The sequence below is a fragment of the Lygodium microphyllum genome, chromosome 18, assembly GCF_053477565.2.
Source record: "Lygodium microphyllum isolate KBCC chromosome 18, Lygodium_microphyllum_v1.1.10, whole genome shotgun sequence".
NCBI lineage: Eukaryota > Viridiplantae > Streptophyta > Polypodiopsida > Schizaeales > Lygodiaceae > Lygodium > Lygodium microphyllum.
Genome location: NC_141152.1, coordinates 57503081 through 57527395, shown reverse-complemented (window position 1 = coordinate 57527395; position 24315 = coordinate 57503081). Strand labels below are relative to the sequence as shown.

Below are 24315 nucleotides of genomic sequence, written 5' to 3'. Positions count from 1 at the left end.
TAGAATCGTTTATTCCATTGCAAGAGTCACTTGAGGAATACAACTTGAGTAACATTCACCTATCATAAACCTTGTATCCACTTATTAGTGAGTTGTAAAATTCATTCAAAAATAGGAAAAGTAGAAAAAAGAATAAGTAAAAAAGAGAGCAAAAGCTCCATTATAGAATGGATGCACCCACAATCACTACACATAAGGGTTATGTGGTTTTCTAAGTTAAAGGTACTCGATGGCTTGACTAACTAGCTCCATATCTACTCTCTAGCTCATTGCCCTCACAACACAAATTTAGGGCACATCAAGGATAGGACATCACTAGTTTTCTCAATAGACCCATCATCTTGAATTTCATTGCACCCATCTACCCGTTCCACCAACTAGGCCCAAGCCCTCAAGCGAGGGACACACCTAAGGAGCTTCAACCTGTTGGCCTAAAATCCATCCCCTAGTAGGTTGCACTTGCACTTCCATCACTTGTATTGCATGGTTAGATAAGCACACCTCGAGAAAGAGCACACTGTTTTGTGCAAGTACATGTGAAGAACAATCATGGAAGCCATCAACTTCAACATCTCTTTTTTCCTCATTGACATATGTTATCCCACACATTGCCCTTCCATCCATCGAGTTCTTCACATCTCCAATATCCAGATCTCCAAAACACCCTCTTGCATTGATGAAGTGTGTTTGGGATTGACATTTGGGTTGGCAGGTGATGTAAATGTTAAGCCAAAGAGCATGCAAGTTGTCAGGAGCTAATCTAAAGTTGGAGATGAAGGACACAAATATCAATCTAGATTGCCATGTATATTCTTTGCAAATTCGTGTAATCTTTGAGAAGTTCATTGTATTATTTTAGGCACCACTCATCCATAGGATGTGTTTCTAATTTTCCTATCAATCACAAGAGAAATAGAGTAGAGCATGCCCAAACCCTAACATAGTGAATAGAGAACTCAATCTTGTGTGTGCATACTTTGAGTCATCTTATCCATCTTCTTGCTTACAAGCTTCTATCATCCATCCCAAGAGAACAAGGAGGAGAGAGTGTGAGAGGGAGTGAGAAACTAGTGAAGGTGAAGCTCTAATTTCACTCCTTTCTTCCACCTCTTCTTTACTTCTTGTTTCCATAGTTTGAGAGGGCAAGAGTTTGAGTGAGAGGAGGTGCATGAGGGAGAGAATGATGTACCAATTGGGGAGAGGTCCTTTTCCATCTTTTTCTTCTCCTTCTTGTTCTTTATAGTCTTGTCTTCTCTTGGCTTGGAGCAATGATGGCTTACCATTGGAAGAAGGTGGGGTAGCAATTTTAAGGACATCACTTGGATCAGGAAACCACCAATCAAACCACTTGGATCATGAGACCACCAACCAAATCACTTAACAATTTGGTTAGGAAAAAGTTCTTTTCAATCCTTTTCTTCTCTTTCTTCTTCCCTTGGCTTTGTAGTTGCAATGGCTTGCCATCGTGAGAAGATGGGTAGCAACTTTAGGGGGCATCACTTAGATCACAAGAGTTATTATAATGATTTGGAAGAACTCTTTCTATTTGCCACTTGTACGCATGGTTTATTTTTAGGTTATTTGTTGGTCTTCCAACCCTAGTATGCCACACTACCATGGGAAAAGAGCGATGGGGTATACTAAAACTATGGAGTAAAATGCAATGTTTGGAGGCCATTATATCCACATGGCAACCCCTCTCACCATCTTTTAAGAGGCTAAAAGATACATTGTTGATGCTTCATATCTCAAAGCTTGTATTGTCACAAATTTGCACTCGCTTGCCAATGAGTGGTTGGTGTCAAACACTAGGGGGTGCATGCCTTCGAATGCATGGCACATGAAGACCACTGCTGAGTCCATAAGGAGTGTGATTATGCAATAATGATGAGAATCTATGCTTAGCCTCTTATCAAATCGCACTTGGCTTTAGCCACATTAATGCTTTTTTGCTTTAATTCACAGGTGAGTGCAAAATGCCTTGTGGGTTGAGATGAGTTAGAAGCTCCCTCAACCAATAGAACATGAAGGTCAATCTTATGAGGCAAACCATGGTCTAGGTGGATCCAAGTCATGCTCTTAGATTTGCCTAATTCTTCCTCTCTTAGGCAAATCAATGGTTTGCCTAATATTATGAGGCAAACCATGGTCTTGGTGGGTCCAAGTCACATTCTCTTAGATTTGCCTAATTCCCCCTCTCTAAGGCAAATCAATCCCTCAAGAGTCACAAAACATGCTGAGACACGAAAATGTAGGTGGCCTTGAGAACTTGTAACAAACAGGGTGACTTATGGGAGGGAGTGTCCTAGAGGGTCTCTTGGATCCCATAGGAGGGCATCGCTAATATGTTGCACTTATTATTGGCTTGGCTTATTGACTATCACACATGAATTGGAAAGAAAGAGAATTGGCCATGGAGATTCAAACATTCCAACCACGTAGAGGTTATAAACATTCCAATTGCTGGTCACACGAAAAAGATCGTAAGTATAGATATTAAACCTATCGAGAATTCTTTTATCTTTATGTTGTAAGGAGAAACGTTGGCCATACAGATCACTATGGCTAAAGGTAGTCTTTTCACCATCGCTAGTGGAGCTAAATTCAAAATTTTGAAAGCCTTGTATCTTCTATGATATGGAGGACCGGGACGAGCCCCTGCGGAAGCGACTCAGGAGCAGCCATGGTCAACCCTCGAGCTCTAGGCTTCAAGGTGATGGAGAGCCTTGTACTTCCTCAAGCCCCCATGGAACATCAGAAGACCTGCCCCCTCCTTTTTCCGAGTTAATTCCCGCTCCTTTGCCACCATCGTCGACGGCCGAAAACCCTACAGCTCAAACGACTCAAGATGCGGGTGATACCCTACCCGTACCTGGAAGTGCAGTAGATGCAATCGCAGGTGCAGCAGCAACAGAGCCAGTGGTCATTGATGCTGATGACGATGTGAGAATTGAGAATAGGCCTGGGGCCAACACAGAAGGGAGAGAGAGTCAAGGCGGAGAGAGGCCTGCAGGACTAGAAGGTAGTGCTGCCGCCGTGGATGCCCCTGCCGAATCTGCAACATGTCCCATCTGTATGGAACCTTGGACAGGGGATGGCATCCATAGAATATGGTACTGATTTACAATTTTCAAGTTTCTGACGTTTTCTTAGGGTTAGAAAGATGCTTATGGACCACCATCTTTTATTATAAGTAGTTGCATGAGGTGGGGTGGGGGTGTGCATGTGTAGCAACTGCTTATGGACTCCTAACATCTCCTAAAACTAGCTGTACAGTGTGGGATGTGATGATTGGAATTTAACCAAGGTTTCTATGATTTTTCAATGCACTTTCGCCCCTACATACACTTGGGGCCACCCCAATTGTTAAGCTGGCTATGTTATAGCATATCAACAAATCACGTAAAGCATCACAAAAATACCATCTTTACGTGACAAACAAACAAGTGTGCCAAAAGGAATCACGAGCCATTAGCCAAAAATCCGTTCCATCATGATTATTCACAGATTATGCTTTTGAACTCTATTGTTTGCAAAGATATGCATCCAACATCGTTTGGAAGCTATTTGGACTTTGTTATTGTCATCAATGTGACCCTCACCTTTTGAGGCATGTTTAAAAGATTAATGGTCTACTTTTCATTGGTATTTGTAAAGCCATAGATTTAAAACACGTTCATGATCTACTTTTCATGTAGTGCATGTTTCTTGCTCGTAGACTAGTTTATTTATGTCACGCATGTGCTAAAGTTTACCAATATATATTCATTTTGTGAAAGGTAGAGCCGAGTGAAAGCACACAAGTGGAAGCAAGAGTTGTGGTAGATGGAGCGAGAGAGCAAGAGAGAGAAAGAGACATTGTGTGGAAACTCCAATAGTCACAGTATGTGACCGGCCTTCCCTTATTCAGATATTAGTGAAAGAATAATGGGCGTCTACTACTTGTAGTATATAGTTGTGCGGGTATTGTTAGTGTAATGAACACATGGGTGGCTAGATACAATTGCCTTTACTTCCAAGAAGCTTCTAGTTAAATACGAATGTGTCCCTGGTGAGGAGAGAACAAGAAAAAAGTGACTAAGTACAAATGTACATAAAGTACGATAGGATGAAAAATAGATGTCATCTTGTTCTACACCCATCATCTTTCTAAGCAAGGAAAAACGTTCCGTGGAGAGAGTTTTAGTAAGCAGATCTTTAGAATTCTCATTGATCAAGATTTTGACAAGCTCAAAAGACTTTTTTTTTTATCACCTCCTTGATTTAGTGATAGCGCATCTCAATGTGCTTTGTCTTCGCATGGAAGTTTGGATTCTTGGCCAACTGAATGGCACTCATAGAATTCGAATACAATGTACAGACTATATTAGTAATACTAAAGTCTGCGACCAAATGGTTTAACTAGAGAGCCCTTTTGCAAGCCTTAGTGATTGCAACATATTTTGTCTTTGTAGTAGATAGGATTGTGTATTTCTTTACTCTTGGACATCTAAGAAACAATGCCTCTAGCAAATGTAAAGATATAGCCCAGAGGTGGACTTTTTACTGTTTGTATTTCCTATATAATTAGAGTCAATGTACCCCACGACTCTTGTATCTTGACCACCATAACATATGTACATATTTGCTATGTCCTTAAGGTATCTCATGATACCTTTCATGGCATCCCAATACCGCATACTAGGTGTAGCCATATAGCGTGCACAACTTTCACTGCAAATTCTATATCGAGATGAGTGGCTATCATGACATACATCAAATTGTCCTTATAGATGTATAAGGGATCTTAGCTATCTCGGCATTTTGCTCATTTGACTGCGGACAATTGGCTTGACTAACCTTCACATGAGAAAATAAAGAATAACCAATAGGCTTAACATCTTGCATTCAAACTGCTAAAGAATCTTTTGGATGTACTCCTTCTGCGAGAAGTAAAGTAGATCCTTAGAGCGATTGCGTGTGATGTGTATCTCAAGAATATGAGGCATGCTTTATGTTCTTTATCTCAAAGCTCTTCTTGAGCTGATCTTTCAAGGCATCTAGCTCATCATGAGCACTTCTAGCAATCGGTATATCGTCCATATAGAGTACCAAAATCATAAGGCTATCATTATGGGTCTTCTTCGTGTATAAACTCGAATGTATATTACTACTATGGGTATATTCGTGTGAATGCGTAAAAGCATCAAACTTGTGGTACCATTTCCTAGGGGCTTGCTTAAGGCCATAAATGCTCTTTCTCAACTTGTATGCTAGGTGTTCATTGTCTTTTTCCTCAAAGTTCTTAGGCTCTTGCATATAAATCTCATAATGCAAGTTCCGATATAAGAAAGTTGACTTCATATCCATTTGATAGAGGTCTGGATCAAGCTGTACAACCAAAGCCAAAACCAAGTGTAGAGTAGTCATCTTGACAACAGGAGAGAAGATTTCATCAAAGTCAACACCATACTCCTGCTTAGTAATCGATCTGGCCTTATAGATTGACTTGGAGCATCCATGAATACTTTTCAACTTGTACACCCACTTGCAAGGCAAAGCACATTTTCCACTAGGCAAAGGAACTAAATCCCGCATATGATTTTTTGAGTGACTATCATCTCTGCATATGGCCTTATTATAGGCAAGAGGCTCACCAACGTCTGTTACCATAACATAATTTATAACGAGCTTAAACTAATCGGATTGACATCCATCTCTAGTAGACCATTGCAAAATAGGTTGTGGGGCTTGTATCTTCTGTCTTAACATTATGCTCTTGGGCCACTGGAGTATCAGTTATTACAAGTTGTCTAGCAGCTAGCTAGCTGTATAGTAATAGGAGGCTCCTCTTGAAATATCACCCTTCGTACCTCAATGACCTACTTAGGGTGCTTATGCATTTTCTCCTCATGGAAAACATTATGGCTGGGGATGGCCTTACAAGCTTGTGGATCTCATAGGCGATAGCCTATCTCACCTGTTTCCTTGTAACCAAGAAAAATGTATTTTATAGACATAAGATCCATCTTATTGCGCTTGTCCTTGGGAACATGGTAGAAAGCCTCACATACAAATGAGTATATAATAGAGGTTTTCGAGACCATACTTTCTCTACAACCTAGTAGTTAGGAACAGTGTATGGGAATCGATTGATTAAATGTACAGCAATAGTAATTGACTCAGCCCAAAAGTGTTGCAGCAAGCTTGCTTGGCTAAGCATACTACAAACTCACTATTGAATTGTTCTATTTATGCGCTTAGCCATATCATTTTGGGGTGGGGTATATGGGGCGGTCAACTGATACTTAATACCCCTCTCATCACAAAATTGCTCAAAGGCTTTAGATACATACTTGCTCCCATTGTCAGATTGTAGGCATTTCAACCTATACCTAGACTAGTTCTCAACACAAGCAAGCCAATGCTGAAAGGTAGTCAAGACTTTCAATTTTTACTTTATAGAGTATGCCCAAATCTTATGCGAGTAATTATCGATGAAAGTATTTTGTTACTTTGCACCACTAATGACCTGCAGGGCATAGGTCCACAAATATCAGAATGAATAAGAGCCAATTGCTTACCCATGCGTGCAATGCTAGACTTATTATGCGAGTTATGAGTTTGCTTGCTATAAAAACAATGATTACAAGAATTAAAATACTTACCGTCAAGACCCCTGTCATGCTGCGATAGGAGTGGAACCACTCTCGATGAGGGGAGACATGAAATGAAGCCCTTAAATCAAGCAACTAATATTGAGCATAGGGAGATGAGGTGTCAGTCAATTGCAAACATTGAGAGAATAAGCTACAAGTATGTAGTCATTATCAGAATTAGTCTGTACGACATTAATCTCTTCAATTTTGACACTAGACTTGCTAGGGTCAATGCTGTGATCATTATTCTTTTCTTGCACTTTATCCTTTCCCTTTTCTTTACGCTTGTCATCATGTACTTTATGGCACTATGGTTGAATATGACCATGCTTTCCACAATAGTGATAAGTCAATGTGGACTTACGACCATGGGACTTATTGCGAGAGTATCCATGATGCCACAGGGACGTGAAATTTTGAGATGCTATAATCTTGCTGATAGCATTTGATGAAGATATTAATCAAATGTGCAAGGTTCTTTAGCACATGTGATGTATGTGGCAGTTATTTCATAGTAATAAGCTAAGGATCTCGAGAATGCAGTGGGTGTCAAAGGTGAAAGTTGTAATAAGTTATGCCTGACAGGTATTAGGTGGTACTTGGTGTTAGATTTTGGCCTAGACCAATTTATTAGCCACTAATGTTATTGGTGATATTAGAGACTAGGCATTAATTAAGTAATTAATGCTAGTCTATGTTCGCAGTCATGTTTATCATGCCTTGTCATCTCCTGCTTGTGAGCCTCAGTCTGAGTCAGACGAGGACTTTAGGAGCTCTGACTTGTCTATCACTTGTTTTGACGGAGGAGGGAGCTCATTCTAGAGCACTCAGTTTATTGCATTTCAGTGCATTTTCTCCTCTAGTCGGGATTTTATGTGCATTTCCCGGGGCAGTTTCTGCATTCTTCAGCCTGCCTCACTTGTCGGACATTGTCCATCCTTTCCGGGATTTTTCTGAGCATTCCTGGCATTTTTACCAGCATTAAATGTTGGTCGGACATATTTATGGCCTCAAATTTCAGGTCGGCCAGTTTTTGGGTTTTTTGGCTATTTATAGCCATTTCCCACTTGGCAGTCAGTTGTATTATCATCTTCCCTTTTTCTTTGGCAGGTGCACACTCCGACTCCATCATCTTCCTCCGTCTTCGGCGCTGCCGTCATCATCAGCTTGATCTGGTGCCCTCACTGACGCAGGGACTGATCAGTCCACAGTTTTGTATTCAGCATTCATTACAATCAGTGCAGATTTTCTTCCTTCATTTTCTGCTGTCTCTCTCTTCTCCTCTGTGTTCGTGTTCTTCCGTTGCGCACTCTCACATGGTATCATGGCCTAACTGAGAGCACGGAGGACCTAACCTTGTGGAGAGATACCTCACCCCTCTTTTGCTGCTGTTGCCTCATCTCCAACTATCTAGGCGGCCCCTCCAGGTTGGCCATTCTTCTTGCGTTTGCTACAGACGACTACTCTCGAGACTGCCACGTCATCAAACGACGACTCCTGCTTGTGTTTTCCATCAGGCGGCCCCTCTTTCAGGTGGGCGACACATCATCCGGCTGCGTTTTGCAGATCCGATGGTCGTTTCCACTCCTGGTGGCTCATCTCCTGTTGGCGACCCACTCCCAGGCTGCGTTTTGGTACTGGCGGTTTCTGTTCTGGTGATCATCATCAGATATCCTTGCGTTTTGCAGCTCCAGGTGTTTGTAGGCTATCACAGCCTGCGTTTTGGTGGTTGGTGACCAGACTGCTGGTCCTACTTCAACTTCGGCACAGTTTTCTTTGGTGTTTGGTGTTTTGCAGATTGGAAGATGTCTTCTTATCAGTTTACAGGCTTTGATGACTCAAATGACGAGCTTTTGTCTCAACACTCATCTGAACGGAGGCGTGATTTTTATCACGAGGACCGTCGTCCGGAGTCTATTCCTCTCTCCCGTCCCCCTTCTATTCATGTATCTCGGCGATCCCCTTCTAGTGGGCCGAAGATGCAGCCTTTGTTTCCCCTGTATAGGTACCCGTACTTCCTCAGCTGCCCAAAGAGGACCGGTTGGATGGCTCCAACTTTTCTCTATGGTCCTGCAAGGTGGAGTGTATCTTGGACTCCTTCGATCTTTGGGAGCTTGTTTCTGTTCCTATTCCCCGGCCTAAGGTGGATCCCGTAGATGGGACATCTATGGATCGTGCAGCCTTATGGGATCGGCTTAATTCTAGAGCCAGATCTTTCCTCTTTCTGAGTTTGTAGGATTCTGTCCTTGTTCACGTTCACAGGTTGAAGACTGCAGCAGACGTGTGGAGAAAGCTCGCGTCTCTCTATCAATAGAAGACGTTTGCCCACCGGATATCTCTTGAAAAGAAGTTGTGGATGCTCGCTATTGATGATAGTCCTTACATGAAGGACCACATCAATAGATTACAGGATATGAGGGATGAGCTTGCGTCCCTCGGTCGAACGATATCTTCTGAAGATATGGCTATGATTCTTTTGACTCAGCTGCCATCGCCTCGGTTTGATGTATTCTACACCAGCCTTCTTACATTGAGGATCCGTGAGAAGCTTCTATGGGAGGAGCTATCCCCGCTTGTCTTGGAGCACAACGAGCGACTCAAAGAGGTCAGTGCTAGTGGATCCGACTCCACTTGAGCCTATGTTGCAGGATCGGGAGGACAAAAGAAGAAGAAGACGAAGTCAAAGGCTAAGCAGAAGGACAGTTCTTCAGGCTCTGACTCAGATTCAGAGAGACCGAAGTGCCCACACTGTGGAAAAGGGACACATCCCGAGGAGAAATGCTGGAAGAAGTACCCTCACCTTCGTCCGGGAGCGAAGGATGGATCTACATCAGAGCCTTCTTCTACCTTTACAACAGCTATTACCCATGAGTCAGTGTTCCTTCATATCCATGCTTTGGAGGAGGATCCTTCTTCCGTGGCTGCAGTGTCTTCTGCGCAGCCTTGGTTAGTGGACAGTGGTGCTTCGAGTCATATGATTCCCCGAGGTGATTTGTTACATGATCTATGTCCATCAGAGGGTTCAGTCACTGTCGGTGACATTTTATCGGTGCCTATTAGTGGTGTTGGCACATTGCCTTTGTTTACCGACCGACCTTCGAGCTCCTTTTTCCAGGCCCTACATGTTCCGGATTTGGGCCTTCCCCTCCTCTCAGTTTATGGCCCTACGAGGCTTGGCACATGCATGATCTTCACCGAGCATGCCGTTGTTATTGAGGATTCTCTTACAGGAGCTGTCTTATCTACAGGTTGGCAGGAGAGCGAGCTTTACAGGCTCCATTCCCCTTCTTTGATGCAGGGTCCTCCGAGGCAGTCTATTGCTACACCCGTTCCCGCTTGTGCACCTTCTATTCCACAGGTTTCTTCCCATCCCCCACCTTCTCCTCCGGTGGTTCCCTCGTACCCCCCATCCCTTTTAGAGGGGGACGATCTCGGTGATGCGGCTGTGGATTCCCTGGCCCCTAGTGTTTTAGAGAGGGATTCCCAGGATCGTGAGGAGCTCCTTCAGCAACAGTCTACATCGACGGACTTCATCGACCTTGGCATTCCTCTTGCCACCCCAGGATCCGTTTCTCCCTTGGCCTTCAACCACATCCAGGATCTGAGAGGGGGTGTTAGCAGTCATGTTTGTCATGCCTTGTCATCTCTTGCCTGTGAGCCTCAGTTTGAGTCAGACGAGGACTTTAGGAGCTCTGACTTGTCTATCACTTGTTTTGACGAAGGAGGTAGCTCATTCTAGAGCACTCAGTTTATTGAATTTCAGTGCATTTTCTCCTCTAGTCGGGATTTTATGTGCATTTCTTTGGGCAGTTTCTGCATTCTTCAGCCTACCTCACCTGCCGGACATTTTCCACCCTTTTCGGGATTTTTTGAGCATTCTTGGCATTTTTACCAGCATTAAATGCTGGTCGGACATATTTATGGCCTCAAATTTCAGGTCGGCCAGTTTTTGGGTTTTTTTGGCTATTTATAGCCATTTCCCACTTGGCAGTCAGTTGTATTATCATCTTCCCTTTTTCTTTGGCAGGTGCACACTCCGACTCCGTCATCTTCCTCCGTCTTCGGTGCTGCCGTCATCATCAGCCTGATCTGGTGCCCTCACTGACGCTTCGGGCTGTGTGCAGGGACTGATCAGTCCACAGTTTTGTATTCAGCATTCATTACAGTCAGTGCAGATTTTCTTCCTTCATTTTCTGCTGTCTCTCTCTCCTCCTCTGTGTTCGTGTTCTTCTTCCGTTGCGCACTCTCACAGTCTAAGGGTTAATAACTGCTCAAGGATACGTGAAAACAAATTAGCCTAGCCAATTTAATTATTAGTTGGTGGAATTAATTTTTTGAGCACTAGAATAATTATTAAATTAATTTTCAGAATCAATGTTGGATAATATTGAAAAATGGGGTTAGAAAGTTGCCAGTTGGCAAAACTTGCCCATGCAAGTGAGAAAAACGTTTTTAGAGGTTGGTTGAGTCTATTCAAGCCATTGTGAGAGAGGAGGTTGTTAGAGAGCGAGGAGATGATGTGATTTGCAACTACTAGAGGTTAATCCTACAGTATGTGATAGTAGTTTGGAGCTCCCCAAGAGCAGGTGATGGCATCCCAAGATTCTTCTGGTGCAAAAGTCAATTTATAGGATGGGGCAATAGTCTTTTTGGTGGTCTTAAGCTATAGGTGATAGCTTCCATGGCTTTTTGAGTAAGGCAGTAGTAGCATTTCCACATTTCTTATGATGAAACTCTAAAATTTATTCTCTACAGCATTCTCTCTCATCCTCCAGCCATCTCTCAATTTATCTTAGCATTTTTCAGCAGTTTGAGCCGTCAGAGAGAGAAATTTTAGTCAATCTCTGTCGTTAACTGTAAAGAAAAATGCCCTAACACAGAAACATAAACAGAAACCGTACGACAAAGCACAGATTGATAAAAAGAACACAGTTAGGGTTAGGGTTAGAGTAACTCAGAGACAATGAATAAATGAAATGATATGACTACTAATAATACGCTGCTCATGCAGCAAACACATTATGCAGTGAAGGAATATTGAACCTTGAACTCCTGTATCTCTAGGATTAGGGTAGGGGTAATAAGCTGGAGAGTGTGCCGTACTTTGAATGGATCCCGAATCGCAGCAAGGCAACCTTCGGATGTTGAACACCAGCAAACGCAGCAGTGAGAAGCTGGATCTGATGCAGACAACAGTGAGGAGAGAGAAAGACTAAAAACGGAGCCTGCAGGAGAGAAAGATTGAAAACGTAGGTAGAATAGACTGCAGGAGAGAGAAAGACGGTTTTGACTTCATCACCTACCCTCATTCTGATTTGGTGGTAACATGATCGCAAATCAATCTTAGTGAAGTAGCGTGCACACTACAGAGGCGATGGATATCTTACCAAGGGAGCCCAAGTGATCACCCCAGAGAGGTCAGGGCATCAGACCAAGGGTGCTCGTCGGCTGTCCAAGGGTCTACCGAGGCCTACAAAGGCAGATGGAATCAACAATGGACTTGTTTGTTTTGTTTTGCTTTTTTTTTTTTGAAAAGTGTTTTGAAAATACACAAGTAATATAAGCGGCCGATTAAGTGACAAATAGGAAAAGATAAAGAGAGTTTTAAACCCAAGTTATTCACAAAACTAGCAAGCCAATCCCTCGCACTGACATGGATAAGTGCCTAAGGATGATAAAAGTGAGTGTATGTGCCAATCATGTGTTGAATATGTGAGAGGCAAAAAAAACGGTGGGTTAGCAAGACAAGCAAAGCAAGCAAGCAAGCAAGGGTAGGGAAACTGCCTTTAGGAGAATTGCCATGTGTTATGCTACGAATATGGTGGATCTTAGAGTCGACCATGCCAAAAGACCAAAAAGGGATAAATGCGCAGAGATGCATGTTGAAATGAACAGAATGCCAATGCATAGGGTAATGCAAAGGAAGATGCAAGATGTCATGCTTATGCAATATGCTATGCAACGGTGCCATTGGGACAGTGCCCTCGCAGGGGAAGTGTTCGCTTATCCAAGTGTCCTTTTACAATCAGGTGATCCTGATAGTGCGGATGAAGTTATAAATGCCCATAATACAATACAAAAGAATAAGTGAATGTAATGTTTAAAAAACTGCAAGTATCATCACTGTCACCTTCAAGAGTAGGAGCCGCTTCCTCTCAAACTGGAAGGGAAAGTAAGAGGAAAGCATCCTCTCCCCGTCAAGCTGAAGAAGTAGGGGAGGGTGTACCCAAGCCGATTCTGGGTAGCAGGTACTGAAGAACCGGCCGGTTGACCGTTTTGGTTAAGATATCTGCAAAAATTATCTGATGAAGGCACAAACTCTAGGCGAATAGTGCCTAGCTCAACTTGCTCTCTGGAAAAGTGGAAGTGGACTCCCACATGTCGTGTCTGTGGTGCGAGGATCGGATTGCTTGCAAGGGCAATGACACTCTGGTTGTCGCAGTAGATAACTGTGGGAGAGTCACATGGAAAATGAAGCGACGCCAGTAAACTCCTCAGATAGATAGCCTCAATGATGCCATCGAAGAGAGCCCAGTACTTAGCCTCGGCCGTGGAAGCTGCCATCGTCTCTTTCTTATGGCTGGACCAAGAAATGGGAGCCATGCCCAAGGTAAAGAGGGAGCTGCTATGGTAACGTCGGGTGTCAGGATCTCCTGCCCAATCAGAATCAGTGTACCCTTGCAAACATAAACCAGAACCATATGTCAAGCCATAAGAAAAAGTACACCGCAAATAACGCAACACATGAAGACATGCAATCCAATGTGACATCCTATAGATGCTGTGAAATACTGACAAAGTATGCTAACTGAGTAAGCTAAATTTGGCCTAGTGTGAATTAACCAAAGAAGTTTTCCTACAACAGAACAATAGGTGTGTGCATCGAAGGGCTGTCCTAGGGTATCCTTCGATAAGTGGACAGTAGGATCAATAGGTGTGGCCATTGGCCGTGTCTGATCCGAAGTGTACTGTTCCACAAGCTGAAGTGCATACTTCTGCTGTGACACAAAAATACATCCTCCAGAATGAACTACCTCCATCCCCAAAAAATAAGACAATAAACCAAGGTCAGTCATTTCAAATGTAGCTTTAAGCTTACCCTTAATTTCTGCTATGGCAGCAGAATCTGCTCCTCATGTACCCAACACGACAACGAGTCTGGTTATGAACCAGCAATACCCAAGTGGAAAAATATGTGAAATCATTTGACTTATGCTTGAGGAAGTACACCCACATGTATCGAGAATGATCATTCATTATCGAAAAGAAGTACAGCGCGCCGTTCAAAGCAACAATGGATGTCGGCCCACAAAGATCAACGTGAATCAATCTAAGAGGCTCCTCAACTCTATGTGTAGACTATTGAAGAAATGGGGTACGGTGCTGCTTCCCGAGCTAACAGGCTTTACAGACATCTCGAGCTAGCTTCAAGCGTGGAAGGCCCTCAACCAGCTCACGGCGTGACAACTCATAAAGTGAGTCATAACCAAGATGTCCTAAGCGAAAATGCCAAAGACGCTCATTGTGCGTAGGCTCTCGAGATGTGGCTAAGGCTTGGAAGCTATGGAACAGGGAGCCTTCAGCGGTCGGCTTGGTCAGAAAGTGTGTCATGTGGTATAGGCCATTAGGCTGTGCCTCACCCGAGCAATCACTAAACTAGTTAGACAGTCAAGGACCTTGACTGTAGTCGCTGTAAAGAAAATTGCTCGCCCCAACCGGCAAAGCTGCTAAACACATAACAAGTTTCACCCAAGCTGAGGGACATGATATACATTGTCCAGTGAAGGCAGATCCGGACCCTTGTTAGTGGCAAAACTGACGCAACCTTGAGCCTGAATCTTGACCGAGGAGTTGTTTCCTATACGGATCTGCTTGGTTGCAGGGGCTCGGGTACGGAAAATGTCCTCTATAGGAGTCATGTGATGTGTAGCTCCACTGTTCACAATCCAAACTGGAGCTGAAGTGCTCGGCTATGACGTGTGGGTCTCTGCAGTAACCTCGTCAAGAGGCAACTCATAGAGGTGGACGAGACTCATATCTGATGTCTCTATGGAGACGATATGGGCCTCTGCAGACCAGTCAGACAAGCCCTCTAGAGTTGAGAACGTTGTCGACTGAGATGATTGTGCGGCGGCAGTGTGAGTCTGACCTTTAAACTGCCCCTTGCCATCACCTTGCCTCCCTTGCTAGGGGTTGGCCGATTGAGGGGCAGGGGTCTGAGACTTAGGTTTTGATGTTGTGCCTTGTGTCTTTGATCGACACTCGTCGTTAAAATGGCCAGTCTTTTGACAATATTGACAATACCTATTCTTTTTAGGTACATTTTGCTATCCATGTTTGAGTTGTGAGTGGGAGTTTCCTTGAGAATCCCTAGATTGATTTAGCTTTTGAGTTTGAGTTTGATTTTGAGTGGAGCTTTGGTTTGGTTTGCCCTTCCCTTGTTACCCTTTTTGAGAATGAGCAAGAAGAGCCCCCTCTGAAGAGGAATTCATATGAAACTGATCGAATAACCGTGCGTAACGTAACAGTTCACACTCAAATTCATAGAATGTAGGCATGGTAGGCTTTGAAACTATTCCTTCCACAAAATTGAAGTATTTCTTGGGGAGTTTATTTAGGAACAATGTGACGTGATCATCAGAGAACTTGGGAGTCACTGTAGTAGAGAATTCAGCGAGGAGACGCCGATACTCAGCCAACTTGACTTTCAAGTCATCTCGGTCAGTGATTTTGAAAAGTTGAAGCTCATGGTCAAGATTAATACGACGGGTCCTATCTTGAGCCGCATAGCGGTCAATCAAGTGTGCCCATCGCTCCGACGCTAAGTGAAAATGTTGAAGTTAAGAATGAAACTCTAGCAACAAGCCCTGTATCAGCTCGACAATAGCGGAGGCATTCCTAGCCTTCCATGAGCAGATGATCTCGTATGGAACAAATGTGGGATCGGGTTGGGGTTGCAACCCCTGCACTAGTTCCCATAGGTTCTGTGAATCAAGGACATGTCTCATCAAATTCGACCAAGTAGTAAAGTTTAACCCGTTAAAACGAGTCTTGTCATTAAACGCATTCTTGGCAGAAGATGAGCTAGAACCATGAGGTGTCGGGTGGATGGAGTAAGATGATGGTGGAAAAGATGGAGGTGAGAGTGTCTGATAAGAGTAAGAAGGAGGGGGAAGAGGTGGGTAGGCAGAAGTAGGTTGTGAGTGTCCAATGAGTGCCGATTGATGCGAAGGCACTGGAACATGAATGTTTCCATAAGGTGCCAGTGTAGGTGGAGGCACTGGGACATAGTAGCCTTGTCCAAAGTAAGGCTGGGACACAGCATTATGACTAGAAGGTCCACTAGGCAATGCCATGGAGGCAAATTGTGGAGGCAATTGATCCATACTCGAGAGAGACTAAGTGGGATACCCAGGCTGCAATGATCCCGAAAGTGTATATGAGGTAGGTGAAACACCACCTGGCTAAGAGAAGGATGAGGTCCTAAAGGATGTGTCTATGTTTCCATAACCCCCCGGTGTGATGTGCGGTGCGACATGAGGTGTCTGAAATGGAAATGTAAATGGTGTAAATGGAAGTGGTGAAGCAATGGAAGAATGTGGTGGGATGGGTGGATTTTGAAAGTGAGGTGTATGAGATGCAAATTCTTTTTGTTTATTTTTATAATTTAAAGACTGAAAATGAAATTGTGAAGATGATGATACACCATGTAATGAAATGAAAGGAACATCAAATTCATTCTGATTATGTGAAGTAGACAAAAAAGAAGAAAGGATAGAAGAAGAGTTACTTGGCTTTTTCTTATAATCCCCGCGACGTGTGTTAATATACAAGAATTGGTCCTCTAGAGGATCTTTTCCGTAGTCAACAGACTGGACTCTTTCTTCCACATGATCTTTACCAGTATATTGCAAAACAGAAGGGATTAAAAAAGAAGGCACAAAAGATGAATCAAAAGTACCTTGCACTAGAGAGGATTGAAGAGTCTGAAAAAATGGAACATACTCCAGATCTTACTCTCCAAGAGGGGGGCCCATCCTTGATGGAGGTCTCGATAACCCTGCAACATCATCAGACTTATGCGCAACATCTGAAGAGTAAAATCCATGTATACCTTCATTTAGAAGCTTTTCTTGAAGGGCAATCCTTCGGTCGAGCTCCTCAATCTTCTTTTGTCGATAGGCTATGATCAGTTTATATTCTTCAGAGGTCAGCTTGCCTATCTTTTCTTCCATGTACTCAAATGTTTCTCCCACCATGTCGGAACTTTGTGGAGCAAGCTGATCGGCCCACTCTCACTCGGTTCTCGGCATAGGCTGATTTGGAGATTGAATCGGTGTTGATGTGTTCGAAGTCATTTGAATCTATTGTTATACTTTCTTCTTGCGAAGAGCTTTCAGATCAAAGGCCTAGGTTTCTGAGAGAGTACCATGCTTTGCTGGCTGCTAATTTATAGAAAATTAGGGTTTTAGATCCTCTCCCACTTAACTTTCTCGATCCGCTCCCCATTTTAGGGTTTTGGCTAAAATAAGCCTAAAATAAGCATGTTTTGGGGCTGTTTAAGTGGCTAAGTGCATTTCTTAGCACAATATATATGCTTCTTGGTAAAGCTTCAACATTGTTTCACTAATAAATGCAAAGTGGGTGGAAGAGGATGACTTGGTAGACCATCCTTAGTTGTTGCAACTTCACTGAGATGTCTTTCAGTTAGAATCAACTCACTTAGGTTCAATAGAGCAGGGGTTCGGAGCATTGCTTGATGCTCGAGGGGGAGGTAACACTTCCACTCTACCAGTTTTGGACAGCTCTCGTATGTAGTGAATCTTGGATGTATTCAATATGCATCCAAGGCACTGTGCTGACAGTATGTTTGCCATGAGGTCACTACTCAGTGTACTAGTCACTGCGAGATGTATGTAAACAAGTATAAGTTTCACTGGAGCACTGAAACTATACTTTTGCATTAGTTTATGATTAGTTGTGGGAATGAGTTTTTGCTCAGTTTTGAGACAAAAATTTTGATCAGTTTCAACTCAGTTTTGATTAGTTTGAGAACGTTTATGATCACTTTTGGGATTAGTTTTTGCATCGATTGTAGATCAAATTTTGCAATTGGTTGGTGATTAGTTTGGGGTCACATTTGTAGCAGTTTATGATCAGTTCTCAGATCAGCAAATGATGAGTTTATGATCAGATTATGCTAAGTTTTCAATGGTTTACAACACCAAACGCAGCAATCAGAGTGTAGGTGATAGGTGTAGAGTGAAGGTGAAGTCTAGAATCAGGCGCCAAATCGTAGCAAATGAATGGGGGAAGCTTTGACTGCAATGTCCTCTGCGAACGAGGTGTGGGTAGTAGAGTTATGGCTCTTGAAACCTGCAAAAACGGGATTAAGAGAGAGTGGTGGGCTGCATGCCTAGTTTTAGAAAGTTTGGGGCATCCAAATTAGGGTTTTATATATAAGACAATAACTCTCTAAGATCGCGTTTCTTTTCGAAATAAGAAGGTTTTTTCATTAATTAAACATATTTTGGAGCTGTTTAAGTCAGGCCAATGCATTTTTAGCTCAACACCACCTCTCAGGCCCAAAATTGAGCCATGAGAAATAAGCCATTGATATGGATTTTTCTTTTACCCTAAGACACCCCACCCCAAAGCAGCCAGGGCATTGGGCAAAGGATGCATGTCGGTTGCTTATTTTACCAAGGGAGCCCAAGTGATCACCCCAGAGAGACCAGGGCATTGGACCAAGGGTGTGTGTTGGCTGCCCAAGGGCCTACCAAGTTTGATAAAGGCGGATGGAATCAATGATGTACTTTTTTTCTTTGGTGGTGAGGGTGTAGTTTGAGTTTGTGCACAAGATTTAGCATTAAATGAGAGTTTCAAATCAATGTTCGTCCCATTGAGTCAGTGTGTTCCGAAGTATGGGATAGAAGGATGGATAGCCCCACTATCATCATAAAATAAGCAAAACAATTTCACGCACTATTAGGATAAGTACCTAGGGATTTCTTTGTGTGTATGTGTGTGTGTGTGTGCATGCGCCAATCATATGGAGAATATGTGGAGAGGTAAAACGACAGGAGCAAGTAAGACAAGCAAATCCAGCATGCAAGCATAGGAAAAAATTGCCTTTGGAGACTACCATATGCAATGCTACGAGTATGGTGGATCTAGAGTCAACCACTCCAAGGGTGATTATAAGGAATAAATGCGCACAAGTGTATGTTCACATGAATAGAATGCCAATGCAAGGGGTAATGCAAAGGAAGGTGCAAGTTTTTGTGCTCATGTAAAATGCAATGCAACGGTGCTACTTGGATAGTGCCCTTGCAAGGGAATGGTTCGCTTGCCCAAGTGTCCTTTTACAATCATATCATCCTGATAGCGTGGATGAAGTTACAAATGTCCATAATGTATAATGCAGAGTAATAAATGTTTGAAAGTGAAAAACTGGAACCATAATCACTGTCACTATCAAGTGTCTCTTGAAAGAAGAAGAAGAGAAAGAAGAAGTGGGATGCGGATTCCTCTGACGAGTCATTCTTTTCCTTAGACTTTGACTTCGATCCTCCAACCAAGGAGAAGTCCAAGGTGCAGAAGGGATCCGCTTCCTTTGCTACTTTCTAGTCCAAGTGATGTGATCATCCCTCATGACTCTCGAGTGCCAAAGAGGGAGAGTGAGAGGGTGGCAAGTTAGGGTTGGTGAACCTCATCTATGTAGGTATACAGGTGCCTAGGTTCCAGAGAGGGACATTCATGACGCATCAACTGAAGTTTGGTAGGTTCTAAACTCTGGAGCTTGGATTGACATCTAGGTTCATGATGGGTTGTTATTTGATATAGGGGGGGACTTTGCTCCTAGTCTTGAGCTTACATGAGGGGACACTTTGGTGGTCTGCTAGCCAAAGGCGGAGAATTTATGGTCATGTATGTTCAAAGGCATTTTTGATAGGATGGTCTTGTATGCTACTGGGAGACATTGATTGTTCTTCTCTATTTTCAGGAGCTGGTATGATCGACATTGACATTAGGTTCTCTTTGAGGTACCTTGGTGGTGGCTTGATCACCCCATTGGTTGGGTATTGATGGTTCTACTTTGGTGGTTCTATGTTGTATGGCCTATGGTGAGCTATTCTCCTTGTATCATTGTATTAGATCACCCATGATTTGAGAGAGGTTGTTAGTAGGATTGTCAGCTCATGTGTGAGTCTGTGTATGCCATTTAGGGTTGGGCACATTGTCCTTATTTTAGGCATTTTTATTGTGATTTATTTGTGGCATTTAATGCCAGTCAGTCAGTATTTAATGTTGGCTGACCAGCTTGTTATGTCCCTAGACATCCGGATGGGTTCTAGTAGCACTGGTCATAGTGGTCATGAGATGACTTAGTGTGAACGCACTAAGGGCACCCTTGGTTTAGGGTAGAGGTTGAGTTAGAGCAGCACTATATATGTTGTTGCACTATGTACCATGGCCTATTTTGTGAGGTCTTTGGGCCACTGCTGAATCATGTCCCTGTGCCACCATCTTTTGTTGTAGCCTTGGAATGACTGGTACTTACTGTTTTTTAGACAATATACCATTTTAAAATAAAGGATAACAATTTCTTTTTGTTATGACATGACAATTTGCCAGCTATGTAGGGTAGAGGTTGACTTAGAGAAGCACTATATATGTTCCTGCACTATGTACTATGGCCTGTTTTGTGAGGTTTTCAGGCCCGAATCATACACATCCCATCACCCACCGACCCACCCAAAACATACCCCCTGGCATCCTAGGTGCCACCCGTGCCCCCATCTTTTGTTGTAGCCTTGGATAGTCATAGGTGTCTACGTCATCATGGGATGGCAAATTTCTAGCTGCGCGCCGTCCTAGTCCCATCTTGTCCCGGTATCATCCGAGTCTTGTCCATGTGTTAGAGCTGTTGTCATGACTCATGGTGATAGGGGATGACAATTCCTTTTCCTGTCCCTGCTCCTGTCCTGTCCCATGTGCAGACTCATTTTCATGTTCATTCTTGTTTTGTACTGCTTGAAAAGGATATACTTCTTAGTTGACGTGTATAACTTTGGGGTCTTAGATGCTATTTTGGCCTCTCAAAGCTTTCTTTCTTTCTTGCTTTCTCTCTTGCTTTCTCTCTTGCTTCTTGTTTTCCAGCTTTCTATTATATTCACTTCTATGTACTAAACCAAGAGACACGTGCAGAGATCATTTGTTCTGCTACATGGATCTTGAACACTTTTGAGTTTGGCTGCCTTGTATTATACTAGGTTTTGATTGTTGATTGAGGTCAAATGCAAGAAAAATTTAGGCTTTTTGGTCTAATTCATGATTTATTGCAAATGCATGCAAAGGTAAATGAACATGCCGCCTGATTTAATGAGGTCTGCAGCTTGTGAAATCAAACTAGGCTTGTCATTTTTCTTGAAGCTTTAAAGCACAGGATTTTCAGAATTCTTTTTCTTTTTGACAGGCTCTCTTTTGACTACTGTTTGTTTAGCCTTATCAAGCTTTGGATATTTAGAAAGCTGAATGTGTTGTTAAAATTGCATTGTAATGCATGGGGTGCTCTATTGCAGTTGTCTTGCATGTGGTCATCTGTTTGGTAGATCATGTATTAGGCGATGGCTCAAGCAAGCAGGAAAGAAGAATGGTAAGGTAAGGATACTGCATGGCCTTCTAATTATATAAAAGAAACCATTTTATGCTGAGCTTGCTTCTTGAGGTGTGGCTGTTTAGTGTCCTCATTGCAACCGAAAAGCAAAACTTGAGGATATTCGGAATTTGTATGTTCCTTTCTTGACTGTCCTTGATGGGGCACATCAAGTGCTGCTCGAGGTATTGACCCTGCTTATGCTTTTACTGAGAACTGTTATAAATTATAATTGAAAACGTAATATGAATCTTATGGCTTGATTTTTGTGCAGGAGCTAGGAGTGCTACAATCAAAGTACCAAGATCTTACTGCTGAAGTAAGGGTACTTCTACAATGTCGTTAGAACTTGTAACAACAAATCTTATTTAACGAAAACTAGTACCACAACAAGGACAATTTTTCTCAAATGATTACTTGAGAAAAATGCTGTCTGTTTTGTTTCTGACCTCATTCTGGTGTGTGTCAGTGAATGCACAAGTGATGAATTGCTGTTGTAGATTGTTTACAAGAAGTTATTCAGCTAATACATTCCAAAAATGTTCTATGTATTGTTTTTTCTCAGTTTCAGTTTTTTCTGGCCAACCTGATGTGTACTGATCTTTGAGGTCTCTATGAGGTCATGTACATACAGTCAACCCAGTCAGGCACTTGTGAAGTGTGTTCACAAGTCATCCAGATCAGCATACAACAGTCTATGGATATCAGCCTCCTTTCAGTATTCAGTCTTCTTTTTCTTGTGAGCATGCATCCACTTCAAGCCCTTTGCAGTTCAGAGACTCTTGGTACATGGGCAATGAATGTAACGTGTCCCCTAGTATCATCCAGGACACGTCTTAGCAGTCCATCGGAAAGGATGTCTAGAAAACTCCGCCCGGTACTCCCAAGGAATGTTACGGGTTTTGCGATCTAGGTCTTCCCGCGTCTGCCACGTAGCGGAAGTATCCTGGCCGTTTCCCACTTAGGATCGACCGGAATTAGGGTTTTACTGTTTGGTCATTAGCTAACAGCAACTAGCGTCAGACCAGAGCGAACTACTTTACGCAGAAACGCCAGGTCCGAAGCGGATTCACGCTGCACTTGGTTCAAGGAGAATGGAAAACGAGAGGGATGCAAGGCTTAACCTCTCTATCATAAGGCATAGTCCCATTCCGTTCCCCTAAAACAACGTAAATCGGGTAAGACGTAACTCTAGGTCATTGTTCTCGTTATTCGTTTTGATGATGATGATCATCCCGTTGTTCTTCGAGATTTTTGAGAAAAGTTCCCAGCTAACCGGAACCACCCAACCGTAGGACGGACCCATGGCCCATCCTTCGCACTTTCCTCGGTTTGTTTTAGTTATGTAATTATCTAACACATTAATTTGACATATAACAATCAGCTTCTTTAATTAACCCTGTTAAGCACTGGTTCCTTCACGTAATCTTATCACGTGACATAGAAAAACAATATCAAGTAAGTTCTTTTAACATTTCATCATTTTATCTTTGAAATACAAGGAGTTCCGCCCGTAGGCTTGTCCATAATCTGCCCGAAGGCTATCCAGTAATCCCCAGGGATCACTATTTCAAGCTTCCATACGTAAACTAGTATGCAGGCCTCGAGATCCAATCCCGAGTCACGTTAACCTCTTGTGCAGGACCCGGAAGGCGAGGGATTTACGGCCAGAGCCCCCCCTGGTACCCAAGCGTTCTCTTGCTCCAAGTAGAACTCAACAGAGAGACCTCTCGCGGCGGGTTCGGTCCACGTTCTCGGAGCGGTCAACAACCCCCTTGGTTAGGGTCAGGCAGACAGTCGGGGGTAACTGAAGCTGCCTCTCCCTTCAGGCCTTTAACCTGAAGTATAGGTACTCATTTAATTTGTAATTCATAATTCAAACAGAGCCCTAAAATCTCTAGCAAGCACAAACATTTTCGTTAATCAATCAAGTTGTTTGGCAAACTGCTAAGGAAGTGTTCTTTCCTTTTTGAGTGTATCAGCACTCCTTTCCAAGGTATTTTGTAACTTCGCAAGATCTTTTACATTTCGGTGTAGGGCATACCCAACTTGGTTAACCATAAAGTTCCTTAGATATGCTAGTTTCCGACTTACAACTTTTCTTATTTAGAAGGATATCCAAAAATACATCTTTTTGCAAGATAACTTGCATAGGGATCTGCCATCCTTGATGAGGGTTTTTACCCCTTTCTCCTTGTGAATCAATCACAAGACTAAATGATTTAATACTTGTTGCGCAAGTCCTGCGATGGAATAATCTATTTAGATCCTTTAAGCTGACGTATGTCAGGCCTAGGGTTTCTTCTTTTAAGAACCTTAGGGACAAACCCTAGTTCCTTATCTTTACGAATTTATTGTCCCTACAGTAAGCAAAGTAGTCAAGTGTTTAGGGTATGAATGTTTCTATGTTTAGATTGGTTCAGTTATCTTTTGGAAGGTAATATTAATCGTCTTGTCACGGTTTTGCTATCCTTGTGACAATTTACTTTCCCAGTCAATACAGTTTAATTTAACTTCCGTTTTCCTTAAAGATGAACTCATGCCAAATAACAACAATTGCCTTGCTAAGATGTGCAATTAGCAAAGATACCTCCCTAGTAATTTGAGCATCGAAAGAAACCTTTCATGAATTTAACCATTTACAATGATTCGTTGCGAAATGAATAAGACTAATGGTGCAAGATATAATTTCTACACCTTAGGATTTAACTAAAATATACTACTATAGTATATGGATAATCTTGCTCGTAATTTATAATGCTCGATGCAATTTGAAGAAAACTAAGTTCTATACATTGTTATTCATAAGCTAAACTCCTTCGTTACAAATAACTCGAACAAATATATCCTATCCTTAACAATTGTCCTTTGCATGATCGGCTTAAAACCGAATTAAAGCCAATAACAAAAACCTGGGTTTGGGGTGAGATATCCACATGGATACCGGGAGATGACCCTCCCGCAGCTACACCTTGGACTTTCTTCGGCGGCATCGTAGTTCGAATGTGAGATAGCCTT

At 42.7% G+C, this 24315-nt stretch overlaps 1 protein-coding gene across 5 annotated transcripts in view; it reads left to right on the top strand.

The window, feature by feature from the left end:
* The first annotated feature begins 2522 nt into the window (after nt 1–2522).
* The window catches only part of LOC148020915 (Transducin/WD40 repeat-like superfamily protein), a 38330-nt gene continuing 16537 nt past the window's right edge, over nt 2523–24315 (top strand). Inside the window, exons 1-4 of one of the 5 annotated variants that reach the window (XM_087698734.1) lie at nt 2523–3113; nt 21224–21302; nt 21384–21482; nt 21572–21622. In XM_087698734.1, the coding sequence (XP_087554860.1) occupies nt 2638–3113; nt 21224–21302; nt 21384–21482; nt 21572–21622 (705 nt within the window). In that variant the 5' untranslated portion in view covers nt 2523–2637. The remainder of the gene's footprint in view (nt 3114–21223; nt 21303–21383; nt 21483–21571; nt 21623–24315) is intronic. The other 4 variants (XM_087698733.1, XM_087698730.1, XM_087698729.1 and 1 more) reach the window with 4 other exon arrangements.